General features: G+C 50.5%; 1 protein-coding gene and 1 long non-coding RNA gene across 3 annotated transcripts; one reads left to right on the plus strand and one right to left on the minus strand.

Moving 5' to 3' along the window:
* The first annotated feature begins 6 nt into the window (after positions 1-6).
* pmfbp1 (polyamine modulated factor 1 binding protein 1) lies at positions 7-17,724 on the plus strand. Of its 2 annotated transcripts, XM_077023594.1 has the most exons (12): positions 7-296; positions 504-750; positions 1,670-1,826; positions 8,695-8,848; positions 9,012-9,179; positions 11,578-11,745; positions 11,854-12,026; positions 12,152-12,226; positions 12,316-12,409; positions 12,526-12,599; positions 16,580-16,673; positions 16,871-17,724. In XM_077023594.1, the coding sequence occupies exons 1-12, from the start codon at positions 183-185 to the stop codon at positions 17,084-17,086; spliced, it is 1,734 nt and encodes a 577-aa protein (XP_076879709.1). In that variant the 5' UTR covers positions 7-182; the 3' UTR covers positions 17,087-17,724. The 2 variants fall into 2 exon arrangements, with proteins under 2 accessions (XP_076879709.1, XP_076879710.1); XM_077023595.1 differs by lacking the exon at positions 16,580-16,673 and having other exon boundaries at positions 16,871-17,097.
* Positions 17,662-20,348, minus strand: LOC143528088 (uncharacterized). The gene is made up of 3 exons (XR_013134356.1): positions 20,228-20,348; positions 18,566-18,706; positions 17,662-17,896 (listed from the first exon to the last, which is right to left on the minus strand). It is a non-coding gene; the product is annotated as an uncharacterized LOC143528088 (long non-coding RNA).
* Positions 20,349-20,366: the final 18 nt, after the last annotated feature.

Genomic DNA, 20,366 nt, shown 5'->3' on the forward strand with positions numbered 1-20,366 from the left:
TCAGCCTGTGTCTCCCAGCACAGCGTCGGCTGACTTTTACACATTCACCACTCTTGTGGCATTTTATATGGACATCAGTACTGTGTGTGTGTGTGTGTGTGTGTGTGTGTGTGTGTGTGTGTGTGTCATATGGAGCAGAGGTGCATAACCTGCAGGAGCTGGTGAGGAACCTCCAGGCTGAGATGGTGTGCACCACCCAGACCAGCCAGGCGGAGGTTCACACTCTGGAGCAAAGGACCGCTGGACTGGAGGAGCAGCTGGAGACAGCTCGCAGGCAGTGTACACAGAAAGAGAAGGTACACACACACCTACACACACACACACACACACACACACACACACACACACACACACTGGTTGTGATGCGATTACCATCCTGTTATCCTTTCTTTCTGTTTTTAAAGTCATGTATTTAAAGTAGCTTTAGCTTCTTTTGCTAGCGGCCTCACAGCAGACTCCGCCCCCCGCCCCGCCCCGCCCCCACCCCACCTGTGCCCTCCCAGGCTGTGCAGAAGAGGGACACCCTGCTGAGGCAGTCGGAGGCGGACCTGGTGCGGGCGCGGGACGAGCTTCGGGCACGAGCGGCCGAGGCAGAGAGGCAGGGGGGCGTGGTTCGGGCCCTGGAGGCGGAGCTTCGCAGGGCCAGGAAGGAGAAGCGGCGCCTGGAGGCCGAGGGTGCCGCCCTCAGCGCACACCTGCTCCAGGTGCAGCGGGAGCTGACGGAGTCTCACGCCACCTGCAGAGAGAGAGGTGAGGGTTCACGTGAGGTCACCCCGCCATTCACACTCACAGCAGCCCACAGGCCCTAACACCAACACTAACCCCTAACACTAACCCTAACCCCTAACACTAACCCCCAACACTAACACTAACCCTAACACCAACCCCTAACACCAACACTAACCCTAACCCCTAACACTAACCCTAACCCCTAACACTAACCCCTAACACTAACCCCTAACACCAACACTAACCCCTAACACCAACACTAACCCCTAACACCAACACTAACACCAACACTAACACCAACACTAACCCTAACCCTAACACTAACACTAGGAATGTAGCGTGGTCCAAAGGGATCTTGAGGCGTCCTCACAGAAGCCTGCGTTTGTGTGTGTGACTGTCTCTATTAAGAGAAACTTGCAATGAATACTTTTTGCATATTTTATTTCATCCTTTAGTGTTGGGGACAGCCTGTGTGTGTGTGTGTGTGTGTATTTGAGAGTGAGAGAGACATAAAGATAGAGAGACTCTTCTTTGGTGGTCTGGAGCGTCTTCGGGGCTTTAATACGCCGTGGGATCCAGTCACCTGTTAGCATTGTGGCTGCAGCCAGTCTGAGGCTAGTCTGGAATGAAACAGTCCAACAGTTCAGAGCCCCAGGCCATGCCACACACACACACACACACACACACACACTCACACTCGTGCACTAGAGAAGCAGCCTGTAGCTGTCCAGGCAGCCAGTCCAATCAGAGTGTATCAAACCCTCGCACAACCAGTACGGACCGATGTTCACGGACATTCTGTGTGTCTATGCGTGCATGTATGTGCTTTTGCGCGTGTGTGTGCATGCGTGCGTGTGTGTGTGTGTGTGTGTGTGTGTGTGTGTGTGTGTGTGTGTGCGCGCGTGCGTGCGTGCGTGTGTGTGTGTGTGTGTGATCCTAGCCCTGGAGCTGGCCCGGCAGCAGGAGAGGGTGGAGCAGCTGGAGGCGTGTGCAGCTGAGGTGGTGCACAGCGAGCAGGATCAGAGAAGACTTCAGGAGGAGCTGGAGAAACTCCAGCACAGACTCCACTCCACCACACAGGATCTCCACGACTGCAGGTACACCCCCCCCCCCCCCCCCCCCCCCACATCACGTCTCCGCTTGTGCCCGTGTGATTTCTGCCCCGTGTGAGTGAACTGGGAAGTGCCTCCTGAGATGTTTGAGTGGTCACTGGTGCCCCGCGTGAAGGAGGAAGCCCCTCTCCTGCTGTAATTACTCCCCTCACTGGAGTACAGCGAGGAGTTACACACACACACACACACACACACACACACTCGTTCCTGTACACTGAAGTGTTACTATCAGTCAAGGCTCTAGGAAATTAACCACAGCTTCCTGGGAAGCTGTCAAATTTAAGACACTAAAATTTGAATTTTTCTATAAAAACTACTTATTATATAAATAATCATTATTCAAGCTGAAATACTGAAATTTTTATGACTGTGGAAAGAGTCTCTTCACTTATTTTAAGAAACCTGAAGCAGGTGGCAGAGCCCTCTCCACATTTCTAAAATACTCCCTGACAAGGACAACATGGACATGACAAACTATTTATAGCATGAAGAGTCATTTACAATAACTGGATTTTGGAGGTTATTTATGCTCAGGTTTGCACAGTGTTCGTTTAGCAATAAGCGCTAAATTAAACTCAGAGCCCTACCTGTTCCAGGAAGCAGGACTGAGCTGTCAGAGCGCTGGACATAATTGCTAGCTGGCTGTTGAGGAGAGCTACAGAATCACCCCCCACCACACCACCTCCACCCCCACCTCATCACAGAGAACATCTCAGCTCTCCCACTCCAGTCTGCCAGGCGTGACGTGAAGGATCCGTCTGTCTGTCGGCTCACGCTCCTGCAACGATCTCACCCACACACACCGGGCATTCCCACCCCTCACCTGGGCAGCCAGTCAGGCGTCAGCATACACACACACACACACACACACACACACCGCGTGTCAGTGCGTGCTGCTCTGCGGCTCGTCCCGGTTTTCAGCTCCGTGACCTCGGGCACGCTGACGACGCCCCCCTAAGGTTGGTGTGCGCAGGTGCCCTGAGTGTGCCCATGACTGCGGGTCATCCCCACCAGCCACACACACCCCTCACACACACACACACACATGCACGCACGCACACTCTTAAGATCAGATGTTTAAATAGCCCGGAGAAGAGAAGCAGGCGTGTCTCAGCACCTTGCCAAAGGTCTCTTGTTCCTGCACTGGTGTCTGCCACCTGCCGATACGCATTACTGGGGATTTAGTAATTAAGTGATAGGCCGAGGACTAAATTGGGTGTTGGTGGGCCGGCGAGACACCCCGAGGTGCCTGCAGCCATGCAGATAGGGGATTCTAATTGCCAGGGATATTGATCATCCCGGCGTGAGCCTACCGGGGGACCTCACAAGAGATCGATTAGCTGTTACTGTGGCCAGCTTGTCAATGGTGGGGGGTGTGTTGGGGTCGTAGCTCACTTCCTCAAACCCAGCCACTCAGAACATGACACAGCAACATGCCAATCACCCATGCCCCACCCCCTCTGTCCCACAACCACCCACCGACTGGGTCTCCTCCTCTTTTCTCCTCTCTCCATTTCTCCATTGCCTCTTTCCCATCTATTTTCTCTCTCACTCTCTCCCTCTCTCTTTCATGCGTGGGGTGTTGAGTTGTGGCTCAGTGATAAGCACGCGTGCGTGCGCTTCTGTGTGCACAGCTGCCTGCACTGAGGGTGTTTATGTGTGGAGACTGTGAACGGTTTCACACACTGTGCTCCCCTTGAGTCGATGTTACAGTAGAGAGGGAGAGAGAGAGAGAGAGAGAGAGAGGTGGCGTGCGGTGAGGAGCAGGCCATGGTCACCTCTCCCCTCACTGATTCCTTCCCCTCATCTTCAACCCCATGATTAGCGTTAGCAGCCGCTCATTACAGGTCTGGTGTGGCCTTGACTGTGGTGTGTGTCCCGCACTGCTGTGTCCACCATACTTCCTGCAGCAGCCTGTAGTCCAATTAAGATGATCCGATCTTCCCTTCCACAGATGATACAGTGGGGAGAGAGAGTGAGATGATCTAGAGGAAGTGTTGGCGTGGGCAGAAGTGCAGATGTAGTGAAGCCTTCTCATTCCTCCACCTTGGAGTGCTTCCTGTCTTGGTTATATGAAGAACTCCATACACTCAAGCTGTATATGTTCTGTTATATGGTTTACTGTAACAAGGTCCCGTAAGAGCACAGTCCTAATGCCAGGTCCCGTAAGAGCACAGTCCTAATGTCAGGTCCTGTAAGAGCACAGTCCTAATGTCAGGTCCTGTAAGAGTTCAGTCCTAATGTCAGGTCCTGTAAGAGCACAGTCCTAATGTCAAGTCCCGTAAGAGCACAGTCCTAATATTAGGTCCCTTAAGAGCACAGTCCTAATGCCAGGTCCCGTAAGTGCACAGTCCTAATGTCAGGTCCCTTAAGAGCACAGTCCTGATATCAGGTCCCTTAAGAGCACAGTCCTAATGCCAGGTCCCGTAAGAGCACAGTCCTAATGTCAGGTCCCGTAAGAGCACAGTCCTAATGTCAGGTCCCTTAAGAGCACAGTCCTAATGCCAGGTCCCGTAAGAGCACAGTCCTAATGTCAGGTGCCGTAAGAGCACAGTCCTAATGTCAAGTCCCTTAAGAGCACAGTCCTAATGCCAGGTCCTGTAAGAGCACAGTCCTAATGTCCGGTCCCGTAAGAGCACAGTCCTAATGTCAGGTCCCGTAAGAGCACAGTCCTAATGCCAGGTCCCGTAAGAGCACAGTCCTAATGTCAAGTCCCGTAAGAGCACAGTCCTAATATTAGGTCCCTTAAGAGCACAGTCCTAATGCCAGGTCCCGTAAGAGCACAGTCCTAATGTCAGGTGCCGTAAGAGCACAGTCCTAATGTCAAGTCCCTTAAGAGCACAGTCCTAATGCCAGGTCCTGTAAGAGCACAGTCCTAATGTCCGGTCCCGTAAGAGCACAGTCCTAATGTCAGGTCCCTTAAGAGCACAGTCCTGATATCAGGTCCCTTAAGAGCACAGTCCTAATGCCAGGTCCCGTAAGAGCACAGTCCTAATGTCAGGTCCCGTAAGAGCACAGTCCTAATGTCAGGTCCCTTAAGAGCACAGTCCTAATGCCAGGTCCCGTAAGAGCACAGTCCTAATGTCAGGTGCCGTAAGAGCACAGTCCTAATGTCAAGTCCCTTAAGAGCACAGTCCTAATGCCAGGTCCTGTAAGAGCACAGTCCTAATGTCCGGTCCCGTAAGAGCACAGTCCTAATGTCAGGTCCCGTAAGAGCACAGTCCTAATGCCAGGTCCCGTAAGAGCACAGTCCTAATGTCAGGTCCCTTAAGAGCACAGTCCTAATGCCAGGTCCCGTAAGAGCACAGTCCTAATATCAGGTCCCTTAAGAGCACAGTCCTAATGCCAGGTCCCGTAAGAGCACAGTCCTAATGTCAGGTCCCTTAAGAGCACAGTCCTGATATCAGGTCCCTTAAGAGCACAGTCCTAATGCCAGGTCCCGTAAGAGCACAGTCCTAATGTCAGGTCCCGTAAGAGCACAGTCCTAATGTCAGGTCCCTTAAGAGCACAGTCCTAATGCCAGGTCCCGTAAGAGCACAGTCCTAATGTCAGGTCCCGTAAGAGCACAGTCCTAATGTCAGGTCCCGTAAGAGCACAGTCCTAATGCCAGGTCCCGTAAGAGCACAATCCTAATGTCAGGTCCCGTAAGAGCACAGTCCTAATGTCAGGTCCCGTAAGAGCACAGTCCTAATGCCAGGTCCTTAGGAGCACAGTCCTAATGCCAGGTCCCGTAAGAGCACAGTCCTAATGTCAGGTCCCGTAAGAGCACAGTCCTAATGCCAGGTCCCGTAAGAGCACAGTCCTAATGTCAGGTCCTGTAAGAGCACAGTCCTAATGTCAGGTCCCGTAAGAGCACAGTCCTAATGTCAGGTCCCTTAAGAGCACAGTCCTAATGCCAGGTCCCGTAAGAGCACAGTCCTAATGTCAGGTGCCGTAAGAGCACAGTCCTAATGTCAAGTCCCGTAAGAGCACAGTCCTAATGTCCGGTGCCGTAAGAGCACAGTCCTAATGTCAAGTCCCTTAAGAGCACAGTCCTAATGCCAGGTCCTGTAAGAGCACAGTCCTAATGTCCGGTCCCGTAAGAGCACAGTCCTAATGTCAGGTCCCGTAAGAGCACAGTCCTAATGCCAGGTCCCGTAAGAGCACAGTCCTAATGTCAGGTCCCGTAAGAGCACAGTCCTAATGTCAGGTCCCGTAAGAGCACAGTCCTAATGCCAGGTCCTTAGGAGCACAGTCCTAATGCCAGGTCCCGTAAGAGCACAGTCCTAATGTCAGGTCCCGTAAGAGCACAGTCCTAATGCCAGGTCCCGTAAGAGCACAGTCCTAATGTCAGGTCCTGTAAGAGCACAGTCCTAATGTCAGGTCCCGTAAGAGCACAGTCCTAATGTCAGGTCCCGTAAGAGCACAGTCCTAATGCCAGGTCCCGTAAGAGCACAGTCCTAATGTCAGGTCCCGTAAGAGCACAGTCCTAATGTCAGGTCCCGTAAGAGCACAGTCCTAATGTCAGGTCCCGTAAGAGCACAGTCCTAATGTCAGGTCCCGTAAGAGCACAGTCCTAATGCCAGGTCCCGTAAGAGCACAGTCCTAATATCAGGTCCCGTAAGAGCACAGTCCTAATGTCAGGTCCCGTAAGAGCACAGTCCTAATGTCAAGTCCCTTAAGAGCACAGTCCTAATGCCAGGTCCCGTAAGAGCACAGTCCTAATATCAGGTCCCTTAAGAGCACAGTCCTAATGCCAGGTCCCGTAAGAGCACAGTCCTAATGTCAGGTCCCTTAAGAGCACAGTCCTGATATCAGGTCCCTTAAGAGCACAGTCCTAATGCCAGGTCCCGTAAGAGCACAGTCCTAATGTCAGGTCCCGTAAGAGCACAGTCCTAATGTCAGGTCCCTTAAGAGCACAGTCCTAATGTCAGGTCCCTTAAGAGCACAGTCCTAATGCCAGGTCCCGTAAGAGCACAGTCCTAATGTCAGGTCCCGTAAGAGCACAGTCCTAATGTCAGGTCCCGTAAGAGCACAGTCCTAATGCCAGGTCCCGTAAGAGCACAATCCTAATGTCAGGTCCCGTAAGAGCACAGTCCTAATGTCAGGTCCCGTAAGAGCACAGTCCTAATGCCAGGTCCTTAGGAGCACAGTCCTAATGCCAGGTCCCGTAAGAGCACAGTCCTAATGTCAGGTCCCGTAAGAGCACAGTCCTAATGCCAGGTCCCGTAAGAGCACAGTCCTAATGTCAGGTCCTGTAAGAGCACAGTCCTAATGTCAGGTCCCGTAAGAGCACAGTCCTAATGTCAGGTCCCTTAAGAGCACAGTCCTAATGCCAGGTCCCGTAAGAGCACAGTCCTAATGTCAGGTGCCGTAAGAGCACAGTCCTAATGTCAAGTCCCGTAAGAGCACAGTCCTAATGTCCGGTGCCGTAAGAGCACAGTCCTAATGTCAAGTCCCTTAAGAGCACAGTCCTAATGCCAGGTCCTGTAAGAGCACAGTCCTAATGTCCGGTCCCGTAAGAGCACAGTCCTAATGTCAGGTCCCGTAAGAGCACAGTCCTAATGCCAGGTCCCGTAAGAGCACAGTCCTAATGTCAGGTCCCGTAAGAGCACAGTCCTAATGTCAGGTCCCGTAAGAGCACAGTCCTAATGCCAGGTCCTTAGGAGCACAGTCCTAATGCCAGGTCCCGTAAGAGCACAGTCCTAATGTCAGGTCCCGTAAGAGCACAGTCCTAATGCCAGGTCCCGTAAGAGCACAGTCCTAATGTCAGGTCCTGTAAGAGCACAGTCCTAATGTCAGGTCCCGTAAGAGCACAGTCCTAATGCCAGGTCCCGTAAGAGCACAGTCCTAATGTCAGGTCCCGTAAGAGCACAGTCCTAATGTCAGGTCCCGTAAGAGCACAGTCCTAATGTCAGGTCCCGTAAGAGCACAGTCCTAATGTCAGGTCCCGTAAGAGCACAGTCCTAATGCCAGGTCCTTAGGAGCACAGTCCTAATGCCAGGTCCCGTAAGAGCACAGTCCTAATGTCAGGTCCCGTAAGAGCACAGGCCTAATGTCAGGTCCTGTAAGAGTTCAGTCCTAATGTCAGGTCCTGTAAGAGCACAGTCCTAATGTCAAGTCCCGTAAGAGCACAGTCCTAATATCAGGTCCCTTAAGAGCACAGTCCTAATATCAGGTCCCTTAAGAGCACAGTCCTAATGCCAGGTCCCGTAAGAGCACAGTCCTAATGTCAGGTCCCTTATGAGCACAGTCCTAATATCAGGTCCCTTAAGAGCACAGTCCTAATGCCAGGTCCCGTAAGAGCACAGTCCTAATGTCAGGTCCCGTAAGAGCACAGTCCTAATATCAGGTCCCTTAAGAGCACAGTCCTAATGTCAGGTCCCGTAAGAGCACAGTCCTAATGTCAGGTGCCGTAAGAGCACAGTCCTAATGTCAGGTCCCTTAAGAGCACAGTCCTAATGCCAGGTCCTGTAAGAGCACAGTCCTAATGTCCGGTCCCGTAAGAGCACAGTCCTAATGTCCGGTCCCGTAAGAGCACAGTCCTAATGCCAGGTCCCGTAAGAGCACAGTCCTAATGTCAGGTCCCTTAAGAGCACAGTCCTAATGCCAGGTCCCGTAAGAGCACAGTCCTAATGTCAGGTCCCGTAAGAGCACAGTCCTAATGTCAGGTCCCGTAAGAGCACAGTCCTAATGCCAGGTCCTTAAGAGCACAGTCCTAATGCCAGGTGCCGTAAGAGCACAGTCCTAATGTCAGGTCCCGTAAGAGCAGTAAGTCTGTGTCCTAATGCTGTGTGCTGCCCTAATGTCCATGTCCTGTCTGGACTGGGAAGTGTGTGTGTGCGCTGATGGTGGCTGTGTGTGTGTCCTGTAGGGTCCTGCTGGAGCAGGCGAGAGGGGAGGCTACAGGCAGCAGACAGGCTCAGCTGGGCGTCCAGGAGGAGGCCGCCACCCTGCTGCAGGAGACCCGTCTCCTCCGGGAGGAGCTGGGTGCCAGTAAGCAGACCATTGGCCGGCTGCAGGAGCAGGTGAGGGAGACACAACCGCAAAGCCTTCTGGGAATCCCTGACCCAGCCTGATCGGTGTGGACTGGTGTTGGGTGTGTTTGTAGGCAAGGAGCACTGCGTATTGTTCGCTTGTGTGTGTGTGTGTGTGTGTGTGTGTGTGTGTGTGTGTGTGTGTGTGTTTCAGCTGAAAGACCAGGTTGATGCTGCTCAGGCTTTGAGTACAGTGCTATCACAGCAGGAGGTCAGACATCAGGAGACACTGCACAGGGAACAGAGCGCACGCAACAGAGAGAACAGTCTGCAGACAGAGAGAGATCAGCTGAGAACTGACCTGGAATCAGCTAAAAACCAGGTATACACACACACACATTTTGTGCCACTTTTTATATAAATACTTAGGAACATCTGCATGGCAGATATACATAGTTTCAGGGAGGCATAATTGGAAGTGATTTTCCTGCGTTCTGCTAAGGCAGATGTTGTGGGGATTAGCTCTGTGCATTAGCTGCAGTCTTGTCTGTGTTATCGGTTTGCCTTGCAGTGCTTGTCGTGTCTCTATTCTTGTTACCCTAGCAGAGTGGCTCCTCGAGCACTTCTCTACCAAATCAATTAGCCTGCCTGAATCTGGCCTTTAAAACATAGTCATTATTTCCAAACCTCTTCGGGAATGATTGCACTCAGACCCGGACATACACCAACCATGAAGAACTGGGCCTTTTTATAATTTTTTTAATTTTATTCCGTTCACGGAAGGATTGTCAGTAGGGAGCTTAGCAGTCTAGAGACTGTTCAGTTGTTTGAAAATTTAATCTGAATTCATTTTGTATCTCTAAGAAGTTTGCTAGATCTGATGTGAAAGTTTCTCGCTTAATTACGGTTGGAAATTAATCTGTCTAATCCTGATTTAATATCTGCGATGCATGAAAGCGTCTATCTCTCATCTGGCCACGCGTCGGGGTTCATCTGCCGTCAGAGGCCTCACCTTTAGGCTTTAGCAAACCTGTGTGTGTGTGTGTGTGTGTGTGTGTGTGTGTGTGTGTGTGTGTGTGTGTGTGTGTGTGTACGTGCGTGTGTGTGTGCGCTCGTGCTCTTTTGCACTGTGTTATAATGGCCAAGAAGTTAGGCCCTGCTAAAACTGGCCACATGTTTGTGGCGGTGTGTATGGTGTGTTTCCTCTCTGTCCTCTCCAGTGTTAATGTGCGTGTGGTCTGGGTGTGAGGACACTTCAACTGCACTGTGGAAATGGTAGTACACTCCAGTCAGGACAGTGTGGTGTATCTGTCCCCCCTCCACCCACACACACTCCCTCGCTCTCTTCCTCTATCTTATACACTCTGACACACACTCCCTCTCTCTCTCTCTCTCTCTCTCTCTCTCTCTCTCTCTCTCTCTCTCTCTCTCTCTCTCTCTCTCTCTCTCTCTCTCTCTCTCTCCGTCTTCACGTCACTCTCCGTAAGTGCTGTCAGTGTCGTGTGCTAGCAGACACACACTCTGGCCCCCTTTAATTGGCTTGGGAAAACCCGCCTTGTCATTTTGTGGTCAGCAAACTCTTCAGGCAAAAAAAAAACAAGTCAAGCACAAACAACCTCCTTCCCACCCTCACCTCCACCCTCACCTCCACCCACACCTCCACCCACACCTCCACCCACACATGTCCAGGTCAGACGGCCCTTCCCACCTGCTGGTTTCTCCAGCGTGTGCGCACAAAGCCGTGTGGCCCTTGTCTGTTTTCAGTTCTGTCTTTTTAAAAATAATTGCTCTTGCTGTGGCGCTCTCGCAGCAGGGCGCTTAACGATTGCCACCAGCTGTGTGGAATGTGATGCGCGGGGCTAAAAGGGCGGGGCCAAGACGGGGGGCGGGGCCTGTGTTGAAGCAGGGGCCGGTTGTGATAAGGGTTTCGAATTCTTAGCCGTGTGCATTGTATGCGTTGACTGCTTTTTTTTTTTGTGAAACCAGTATGGAGTTGCCATGAATTTGTGTGCGTGCATGTTGTGTGTGTGTGTGTGTGTGTGTGTGTGCGCATGTGTGTGCGTGTGCGTGTGTGTGTGTGTGTGTGTGTGTGTGTGTGCGCGTGCACATGTCATGTGTGACTGATTGTGTGTGTTTTTGTCTATTTCTGTGCTTCATAATCTGCTTGCTTTAAACACTCGCACACACACCCGCACAGATTTAATTGCCTTTGCTTTTCTCATTATCCTCATTGGCCCCCTATGCTGCCTGTGCTCAGGGATTGTGTAAAGGTCATTGGGTTGATGTGAGACATTCTGAGTGTTCTCCTGTGCTCAGTCTCTCTGAGACACACACACACACACACACACACACACATTCTCTCTCTCACACACACACACACATAGGCATTCCTGACTAGCTATGATTCTGTTATCTCTTTCCTTCAATCAGCTTTAGATCAGTACCAGATGGTATTGTGTGTGTCCATTTTGAGTGCTCATGAGAATAACATGATATATACGTATGTAAGATGATGTGTGTGTGTGTATATATATGTAACATGATGTATAGAACTATTGAATTGCTATTTAAATTGCAATCAGTTAAAATTTTCAAGTTATTTCTATATGGTATTATACAGTGTTGCTCAATATACACAGCAAAATTTATTCTGACATCTTAAAAAATGACAAACCTATTTTTTAGGCTTATTGTTATATTATTTATTTACATACAAGATACATACCTAAAAAGGCAGGCCAGACTAACACGAGTCCTGGTGGTGTTCTGTGGATGTCCAGGCCCGGGTGTCTGAGGGGCGTCTGGTGGAGCTGGGCGCCCAGCTGACCCACACTCGGCTCTGGGGTCAACAGCAGCTGGACTCTCTCCAGAGCACAGAAGAGGAGATGGTGCTTCTGAAGGTGGAGCTGGCCTCCGTCACTGAAGGCTACCACTCGGCCGTAGCTCAGGTCAGCTTCAGGCACACACACACACACACACAAGTGAAATGTCACGTTTGGCCCACATGGTTTTGTCCAAAGTGTTTGACCTTGATCAGGTGAATTCATTATTCGCAGGTGGAGGTGCTGCGGGCTCAGATGGACTTGGCGGAGCGGAGGATGGAGGCAGCCGCCACAGAGGTGGAGGAGCTCAGGGAGGCGCTGGACGAGGCACGCCGCGACACCTCCCGCCTTCACCACGAGAGCGAGCTGGTGGTGACCAACGTGAACCAGTGGGTGAAGGAACAGAAGTAAGACGGCACTCCCGCACCCCCGCGGCCGGCCGCACGCCGCCCACCCCTTCACCTCCTCATGGGGCCTCGGATCTGAGGTTCACGCCCGACGTTAACGCCTACGCCTCTCCTTCCTCCACCAGGGAGACCCACGAGAAGTTCGGCCTCCGGATCAAAGACCAGAGCAAGAGGATCGTCCATCTCACAGCCGAGAACGAGTAAGCGAGTGTCCCGCGCGGGCTTCCGTAGCCCCTAGGGCGCGTTTGCGGGTCGTGCGCACGCTCAAACGGGTCCCTCCTCCTTTCAGTCACCTGCAGGAGCGGGTGGAGGCCCTGCAGGCCCAGGTCCGGAGGCTCCAGGCGGAGGTGGACGGGAGGAGACTGGAAGTCGAGAGCCGCGAGGTGCGTAAAGCCCGTTTGGCTGCGGGAGAAGGCCGGCTCGTCCACGCCGCAGACAGACTCGCGGGAAGAGGCCGATCCGCCTATATCCTCTTTCTTTTTCTTTTTTTTTTTTGTAGAACGTCGGAGCAGGCAACGCGGGGGACAGCCGGAGCGTCTCAGCCCAGCCGCACCAACGCCTGGCCGCCACGCCGTGAGTTCTGGCACCGCCGCCCGCGGCCCGCCCGTCTCGGGAGACGTAGCCCAGACTTCCGACAGCGCTCGGTAGCCGTCAGCAGGTCCACGCGGGCTCGGCGCCGCCTGTATAATCACAGCCGAGCGCCAACCACAGCGCAGGGTGCTGGCAGGATCTGCTGATGGGCGCCGCGGCTCGGAGAGAGGGTGCTAGCAGACCTGTGATCCGTGCCTGCAGCTCGGAGGCAGAGCGCTGTGAAGATCTTGTGGATGTAGACAGGTTCCTTCCTGGTGGGGGCCTATCGCTGTCTCCAGTAGCAACATACATTCAAAATGATCTTTTTTTTTTTTAAGCCAGTCTTAATGTAGAGTTGAAAGTATAATATCATCCAGCATCACTGTATGATCACTGTATGATCACTGGATGATCACTGGATGATCACGGTATGATCACTGTATGATCACTGTATGATCACTGGATGATCACTGGATGATCATGGTATGATCACTGTATGATCACTGTATGATCACTGGATGATCTACTTTGTGGCATTGACATATCATGGGGTGAGTTGAAATAGTGCATATGCAGTGTGACAGGCAGAACTTAAACATGTCACTGTCTAATTAATTTAAATGAAAGTGCTTACTTAAGGCCTCATCCCCTAACACTTACTTAAGGCCTCATCCAAGTTAAGTCAAATTTCTTTATATAGATTTTACAACACATGTTGTCACAAAGCAGCTTTACAGTCGTATGGGTCCAGATCCCTAATGAGCCAAAGGCGACAAGGAGAAACTCCCTATGGTGGTGGGGATTAGGAAGAAACCTCGGGAGGACCAAGCCTCAAAAGGGAACCCATCCTCCATTGGGCGGCCCGTTAGCACAAGTCCGTATTTGTGGTCCAAAAGTAGTTCTATAGTTATAGTTAACACTTACTTACTTAAGGCCTCATCCCCTAACACTTAACACTTACTTACTTAAAAACTAACACTCGAGTCCAACAAATACCACATTCAATAGGAATATTACAACTGTTTAATAGCCATTCTCTTCCCTCACAACTGTCCCATGATTTGCCATTGAGGCATCTGTGAAGATTCTCTCTCTCTCTCTCTCTCTCTCTCTCTCTCTCTCTCTCTCTCTCTCTCTCTCTCTCTCTCTCTCTCTCTCGTTTGTGGCATGCTCACATCTTTCTCACCCGCTGTCCTCCTAAGCAATACGCAGGGATACTTAATGAGATGAGATCAGGATGATGTTTCTATCAGCCTCGGAGGAGAGGTGTCTCATAGTTCGAGTGGCTCTGGGTGTCGCTATTAGTCCGTCCTCGCGCTGTGAAATCATCCCGCTCTCTGGCTGCGGCCTCGTCTTCCCTAATAGGGTGCGATGTGATTGTTCCGACGTGAAATGAGAAAGGGAAAGTTTGGGGGAACTTTTGACATGCGGGCTGGGCTGGTGTGAGCGTTGGTTGTTCTGCAGAGACCAACGCGCCGGCCCCTTCGAGCTTGATCTCCGGGCGCTACTGTCTGCTCTCCTTCCTGCTCTCCCCACGCGCCATCCTGCTTCCGTGGTCGCCTCCGAACCGCCAGCGCCAGGTGGGCTGCTGTCCGGGTCGGCCTGGGATGAGCTCAGGCTCGCCCGCGCCACGCTGTAGTGAAGGTGTGCACCACTGCTCCAGGGCAACAGAGAAACTGACAAGGACATCTACTGGAGTACTGAGGTCGTGATAGCCCCCGGAGACGTGTGTGTGTGTGTGTGTGTGTGTGTGTGTGTGTGTGTGTGTGTGTGTGTGTGAGTGTGTGAGTGTGTGTGTGTGTGTGTGTGTGAGTGTGTGTGTGTGTGAGTGTGTGAGTGTGTGAGTGTGTGAGTGTGTGTGTGAGTGTGTGTGTGTGTGTGTGTGTGTGTGTGTGTGAGTGTGTGAGTGAGTGAGTGAGTGAGTGAGTGAGTGAGTGAGTGAGTGAGTGAGTGAGACAGATGGAAAGAGAGAGACCAGAACACTAAAGACCACTCACAAACTTGCACTATCTGTGTACTTAATTGAGGCCCAACTAATGTTCCAGGAAATGCAAAATGCCTGCAGCCGTGTGACTGGCCAGAGCGAGGGAATATGTAAATACAAGAACACAGGAAAGAGGAGGGCAGAGCAGTGGGCGGAGCAGTGGTGAAGCCTGTATTTTTATTGGCTGTGGCTTGCCTGCACCTCTGGTGTTTGGGTCCCTTTACATCAACAGCGTGAAAACCTCTCCCGGTTTACACTAGCAGTGCCATCCGCCTCTTCTACCCCAAATATGAAGCACGCCCGCCCGTCTGGAGGAACAATACTCTGATGGCCCCTGGGTTGACGGCCAAGCAGGAGTAAAAGTGTCCATAATGTTAGGCTGTTGTGGTGTAGGGCCCTAGATTTTTGCAAATGAGGGGAGATTATTGACAATATGAAGTAATGATGTTTATGTTGCTGTCCAAAATGGCTTTGCCGACAGATGATGTGAAAGTGGAGAGGCGAGACTCCGAGTGCTTTTATGGTTCTTCGGTATCGCTGGAGGACGTTTCAGCTCTGGCGTCTAGAGCTGCAGGCACTGCTCACCTCATTTGCACATTTTAAAAGAGGAATAGAGAGGAAGAGGAGAAGCCCTCCCCGAAAGCTCCTATTCATTAGCACTCTCCACTTTCCGCTTCACTTACCCCAACGTCCCCCGGCTGATAGAAAGCCTGCCGTGTTTATTTGGATATCGGTGAATGAAATATTCATATTGCACGCTTTTCTGAGCAGACGTCATCTAGACGTGGGGTAAATGGTACTTGGGATTAGATTTTCGACGTAGATTGCTGTTATTAGGGGGGGGGGGGGGGGGGGGACTGATCTCAGCAGCCGTCTGTCTGCGAGTTGGTCTGTTTTTTTTTTCTTCACACAAGCCTGGGGTGGTTTCGTGCAGCCCGAGCGCTTTACACACAGCCTTCCACGAACGCGCCTCCTTTAACGGGTCACACGTCCACCTCCTGACCTTTGGTTTGCCTTCTGAAGTCCCTGTGTGCCCGGTACCCCTACAGCCGTTCGACCGCCGATCTTGCGTGCTTTCACGTCCGACTGTCCTGACGTGGCTTGTGGACGTCTCACTACGGTACTGCTTGGTGTTTGAGTATCAGTGTTACAATGGCTCTCTTTGTCCAGACCAAAAAATGTCAGGCCCAGACTCTTTAACTTTGGTCTTCGTCTCCGTCTCTTTCTCTTACCTTCTCTCACCCTCCCTCTCCATCCCTCTCTCCCCTCCCTCTCTCTCTATCCCCATCCCTCTCTCCCTCTCTCCCCTTCTCTTCTCTCTGACAGACGTGGTGCTCATTAGCGTGCTGTGCTCTCGGTCCTGTGCCACTGTGACCCTGTCTAATTGTACTCTATGCCCGTTTGTTCTCACACCGTGATGTAGTGATTGCTTATTTATTCTCCTTCGGGCTCCCCATAACACATTAAAATGATTGACTCGGTTCATCCGGGGCACATTTATCAAGCTTCATTTGATAAGCTGCTTCTCTGGGTATGTGGCCACGCCTCCTTCTCCCACACCCCTCTCCTAATGTGCTCCTCTGCGGATTTCTCTTCCTACTTCTGATTCTTCCTCCTGCTAATTAGTGCATGTGAATCATTTTGCATGCACGGACCTGTTTGTCCCGGTGGAATGAACCGGCACTAAAGGGCCCGCATTATCCGGCCTGCTGGAGTGGCTGTCCGGCCAATCGTAACGCTCTCCGCCGAGGACGACACGTTCAGAAACGAGGGACCGTGACTGTTTCAATTTGTGTGTGTGTGTTTTGTTTTTGTTTTTTTCATAAATGAGGTACATTTGCATGAGCCCTTCAGGGCTAAAAGAAAAATGATGTTTAGATTGTTAATAAGCCGAGGGGGGAAATAATGATGAGCAGACCGCGCCACGGAGAGCTCGTTATACCCGAGGAGGCCGGCTTAGATCTGAGGGGTGACCTTTGACCTTTCGCCACTTCTGCAGTGATGTGGTTTCGTCTGCTGCCCGGTGTCCTGTGAGCTGCAGCGAGATAGCGAGGCAGGGCAGGAGAGGAGAGGAGCCGGTGTCTCCTGGAAGGGTAGGTCAGGAGACAGAGGCAGTAGAGTCAGGGAGTCCCAGCTCTAGAGGCAGTCATCATACGTGTTTGGTGTTGGGATATCAGAGCACAAATGAACTGTGTGTGAAGTGCATGTGGAATTGTGATGCATGGAGAATTTAAATTGTAGTGGCTCTATATCGTTATAGAAAAAGCTCTGATGTTTCTGCTCGTCCCAGACATGGACTGACCTCCACAGCCACGTACAGCCATCAGAGGGAGCACCCACACAGAGCGGGCGCTGGAGTCTCCCTGGGCCCCAGCTAACCCGTGCGGGCGGAGGGAGGCCTGGGCCCACGTTCACCGCCGAGGTGGTTCGTAGAGTGGCACGGAGGGCCCTGGAGAGGAGAAGCCTACATCACCTCCACTGCTCCTGTGGCCGGGATCACACCTGACCACACAATCTCAGGGCTCACAGTGAGACTGCTAACGGCACAAAAAAACAGGAACATGTTGTAAAACACAGACGTGTGAAAGTAAAATGTTGTAATTTATACCATCTAATAGTTAATTTACACCAAATTTTTTTAAAAGATTTACTTATGTTTTTACTTCATTTCTGACAGATGAGCTGCTGTATATGAGCTGCTAAAATAGTTATTCATTATTTGTGTTTACAAATAACTTTTATTATTGCTATTGGTGGAGTGGTCACCTGGTAGCTTGTGTTCTCCAGGGTAAGTGAAGACTTATTATTATAATTATTTATATAATTATTAATATGATTATTAGTGCAACATTGGCTCTGTAGTACTGGGTTTGTTCAGGCTGTTCTTGGTCATATTTAATGCTGTTTTAGTAGTATTTTTTGCCATATTAAAATGTTTATCATTCATTTTAAATCTCTAAAAATTTAAAGCTCATACAGCATCTACAGAATTTTGCACTAAGCATAATGTCCACTACACTGAATTGTTTCTTTTCATTCAGTGTCTCTGAAAATAAACACTTTGGAAAAACATAGTCTTAATAAATTTTTGTCTGAAATTTATTAAGATAGATAACGAAAGTGAAGATAAGATGCCATATTAATGAGTTGACGTGAGTCCCGACAGTCTCGTAGATGTGCGTGTTAATGGTGGGCAGGACCTGCAGCTCTCTTGGGTGTTCCTGGGCGGCGTGATGGAGGCCATCGTGATCTCTGGAAGGCCGTGAGCCTTAATCTTACCCTGCTTGGATGAGGAGACCAGCCAACACGTTGGGCTCTGGCAAAATCAATAGGCAACATTCTCACTAGCACAGCAGTCAATACCCAACACTTAAGGTGTCTGTGAAAACTAAAGAAAGCCAATAATTGTTATTAATGCCATGGATTTCCCCAAGCGCAGCTTTTAAGGGTAATTCCCGTGTAACTGGCGTTCCTCAACACAGGTTGGGCCTTGAAATAGCGTGTAAGTCGTTAATGGCATGCAAATAGAAGCATTAAAGTTTAATTGAAGTAAATAATTAAGAAAAATTGCTTTCCAGTAAGTAAATAATACTGTGCATTTTGTAAGCTGTGATTCTTCAGTTTTGAACAAGTTTCCCATAAGGGAGGAGAACCAGAGTTCGAGACGTGATGTTTTACCAGACGGTCCTCCACCAAACCATGACCAGGTGACCAAAGTGATGTTTTACCAGACGGTCCTCCACCAAACCATGACCAGGTGACCAAAGTGATGTTTTACCAGACGGTCCTCCACCAAACCATGACCAGGTGACCAAAGTGATGTTTTACCAGACGGTCCTCCACCAAACCATGACCAGGTGACCAAAGTGATGGTTGTTCCAGTACATGTGGCGATTATAAAGCCTGAAGAAGCTTCCTTGTTTAGTGTGTATTATGTGACGACCGAAAGTGCTCGCTGTCGAAACGTCGGGGCCGTTGAACTCACCCCTGAGAGCTGCTGGATGGCGCTGGTCTTCCCTCTGGGCCATCAGGCCTGGAGATCATTACACCACAGCGTGTTCTCAGAAAGGTTCAGATCATATCTGCCAGGGAGGCTTGGAAACACTTAACACAACGTGTCCTTACACTGTAGGTCAACACAATGGAAACACTTAACACAACATGTCCTTACTCACACTGTAGGTCGACACAATGGCTGCAAACTCCTCAAATGTGCCCGTCTGGAAAAACTATCATTTATTTACCCATTATGCACTTAATGTTTGGTACATCGAGGGGACAACCAGAATATTACATGGCTGGGAAATGACAAAACTGTTTACAGCCATGCGTGATGGGGAAGAGTGTGAGATGCTGTTGAGTTTAACCCACTGATAAACTTGTTCTTAAGGAATAAATGTTACTAATGAGCAACCAAGACCTCCTGCTTGCTGTCAGCATTCTGTCATCATTACTGTGTTTAGGAGTTTGCATGTGAACTATATCTACAATGAAGAAAGGGCGTTTTAAACCTCCTGTAACAAGAAAAATTCTTTAGAAATGCCACGATCTTGTGAGCGGGTGATTTAACGGAGCGTTTACCAGTGGGTTTGTGTTTTTTTTTTCTTTTTTTTTCTAAAATTCCGTCAAGCGCACGGCGTGGTCAGCAGGGACCGAGGAGCCCGTGGAAGACGCGGACAGGTTCGGGTCATGTCTGCGCTGGCCCCGCAGCTGGGTCTCCGGTGCCGCCATGCGTGTAATTGGCTCCCAGAAGGATGTTCATTATTGCGAATGAGAGGCAACAAACAGAAGGGGACGCACCAGGTAAGAAACATCGCCCACTGCTCCGCGTCTCTATCAGAGCCCATTAGGAAACTGGGGTTAATTAAAAGCGCATCTCACACTGCGCCCGTCTCATCTGCACTCTTATTAGGTTTGGACCGGCGCCGGGCTGCGCCCCTCGTCCCAGAGAGTCATAGGTGCACCGGAGCTTTGATGGAGGTGGATATATGGGCCTGTTCCCTCCCCTTACCTTTACTGTCTTTGAGAAATTCATTACATGATTCCTGTCCCCCATCTCGGGGAGAAGCGGCTTGTGCCTGTACCAGATTTCACCACAGAACCAACAAGGCCCGGTATCAGAGTGGCGAGGGTGGAGGGTTTACTCTTAATCCGCCGTCTGCCCTCCTCGGTGACATAGAGGCGCTTTTAATTCCTTTCATCATTTCAGAGACCTTCAGTGAAGATCTCCCATAAAGGCGAGTCCTGGCACAGTCATTCAGGAGGGCGACTTCAAAATGTCAGCCTATATCAGAGATTTGGCCCAATTAAGTGAGAAAACAGGGTGGGTCTGAGTTTTTATAAGTCTCCATACGAGGAGAATCTGAGATGAAAACTTTGGCATATGGTTGACTGAAATGAGAACACCTCGATTTATGTAGGCAGGAGGATTCTGGCACATGGCAGCTCTCCACCACAAAACAATAACCCAGACAACGTTTGCCAGAAAGCTTCAGCGAGTGAAATATGCCACTGGTTAGCTGGTTAATCTCACTGTGCAAATTATAATAGTGGAATTACCATAGCAAGTCTGTGGGTTGTAATCACAGATGACCACCTGTGCCAAAAACTTTAAATGGCTCTTAATCTAGACGGCTTGGTTGGTTACCTTTGTATCTGAAGGAGCTTCATAAAGTTACTTTTTGGAATGGGTGTTTCCAGTCAAATTTTAGTCCTTTTCTCCTGGTTTTTAATCAAAACCCCACTGACCTGCTGTCCCACAATGATTCTCCGTTGTAATATGTCAT

The sequence above is a fragment of the Brachyhypopomus gauderio genome, chromosome 12 (assembly GCF_052324685.1).
Source record: "Brachyhypopomus gauderio isolate BG-103 chromosome 12, BGAUD_0.2, whole genome shotgun sequence".
Lineage (NCBI taxonomy): Eukaryota > Metazoa > Chordata > Actinopteri > Gymnotiformes > Hypopomidae > Brachyhypopomus > Brachyhypopomus gauderio.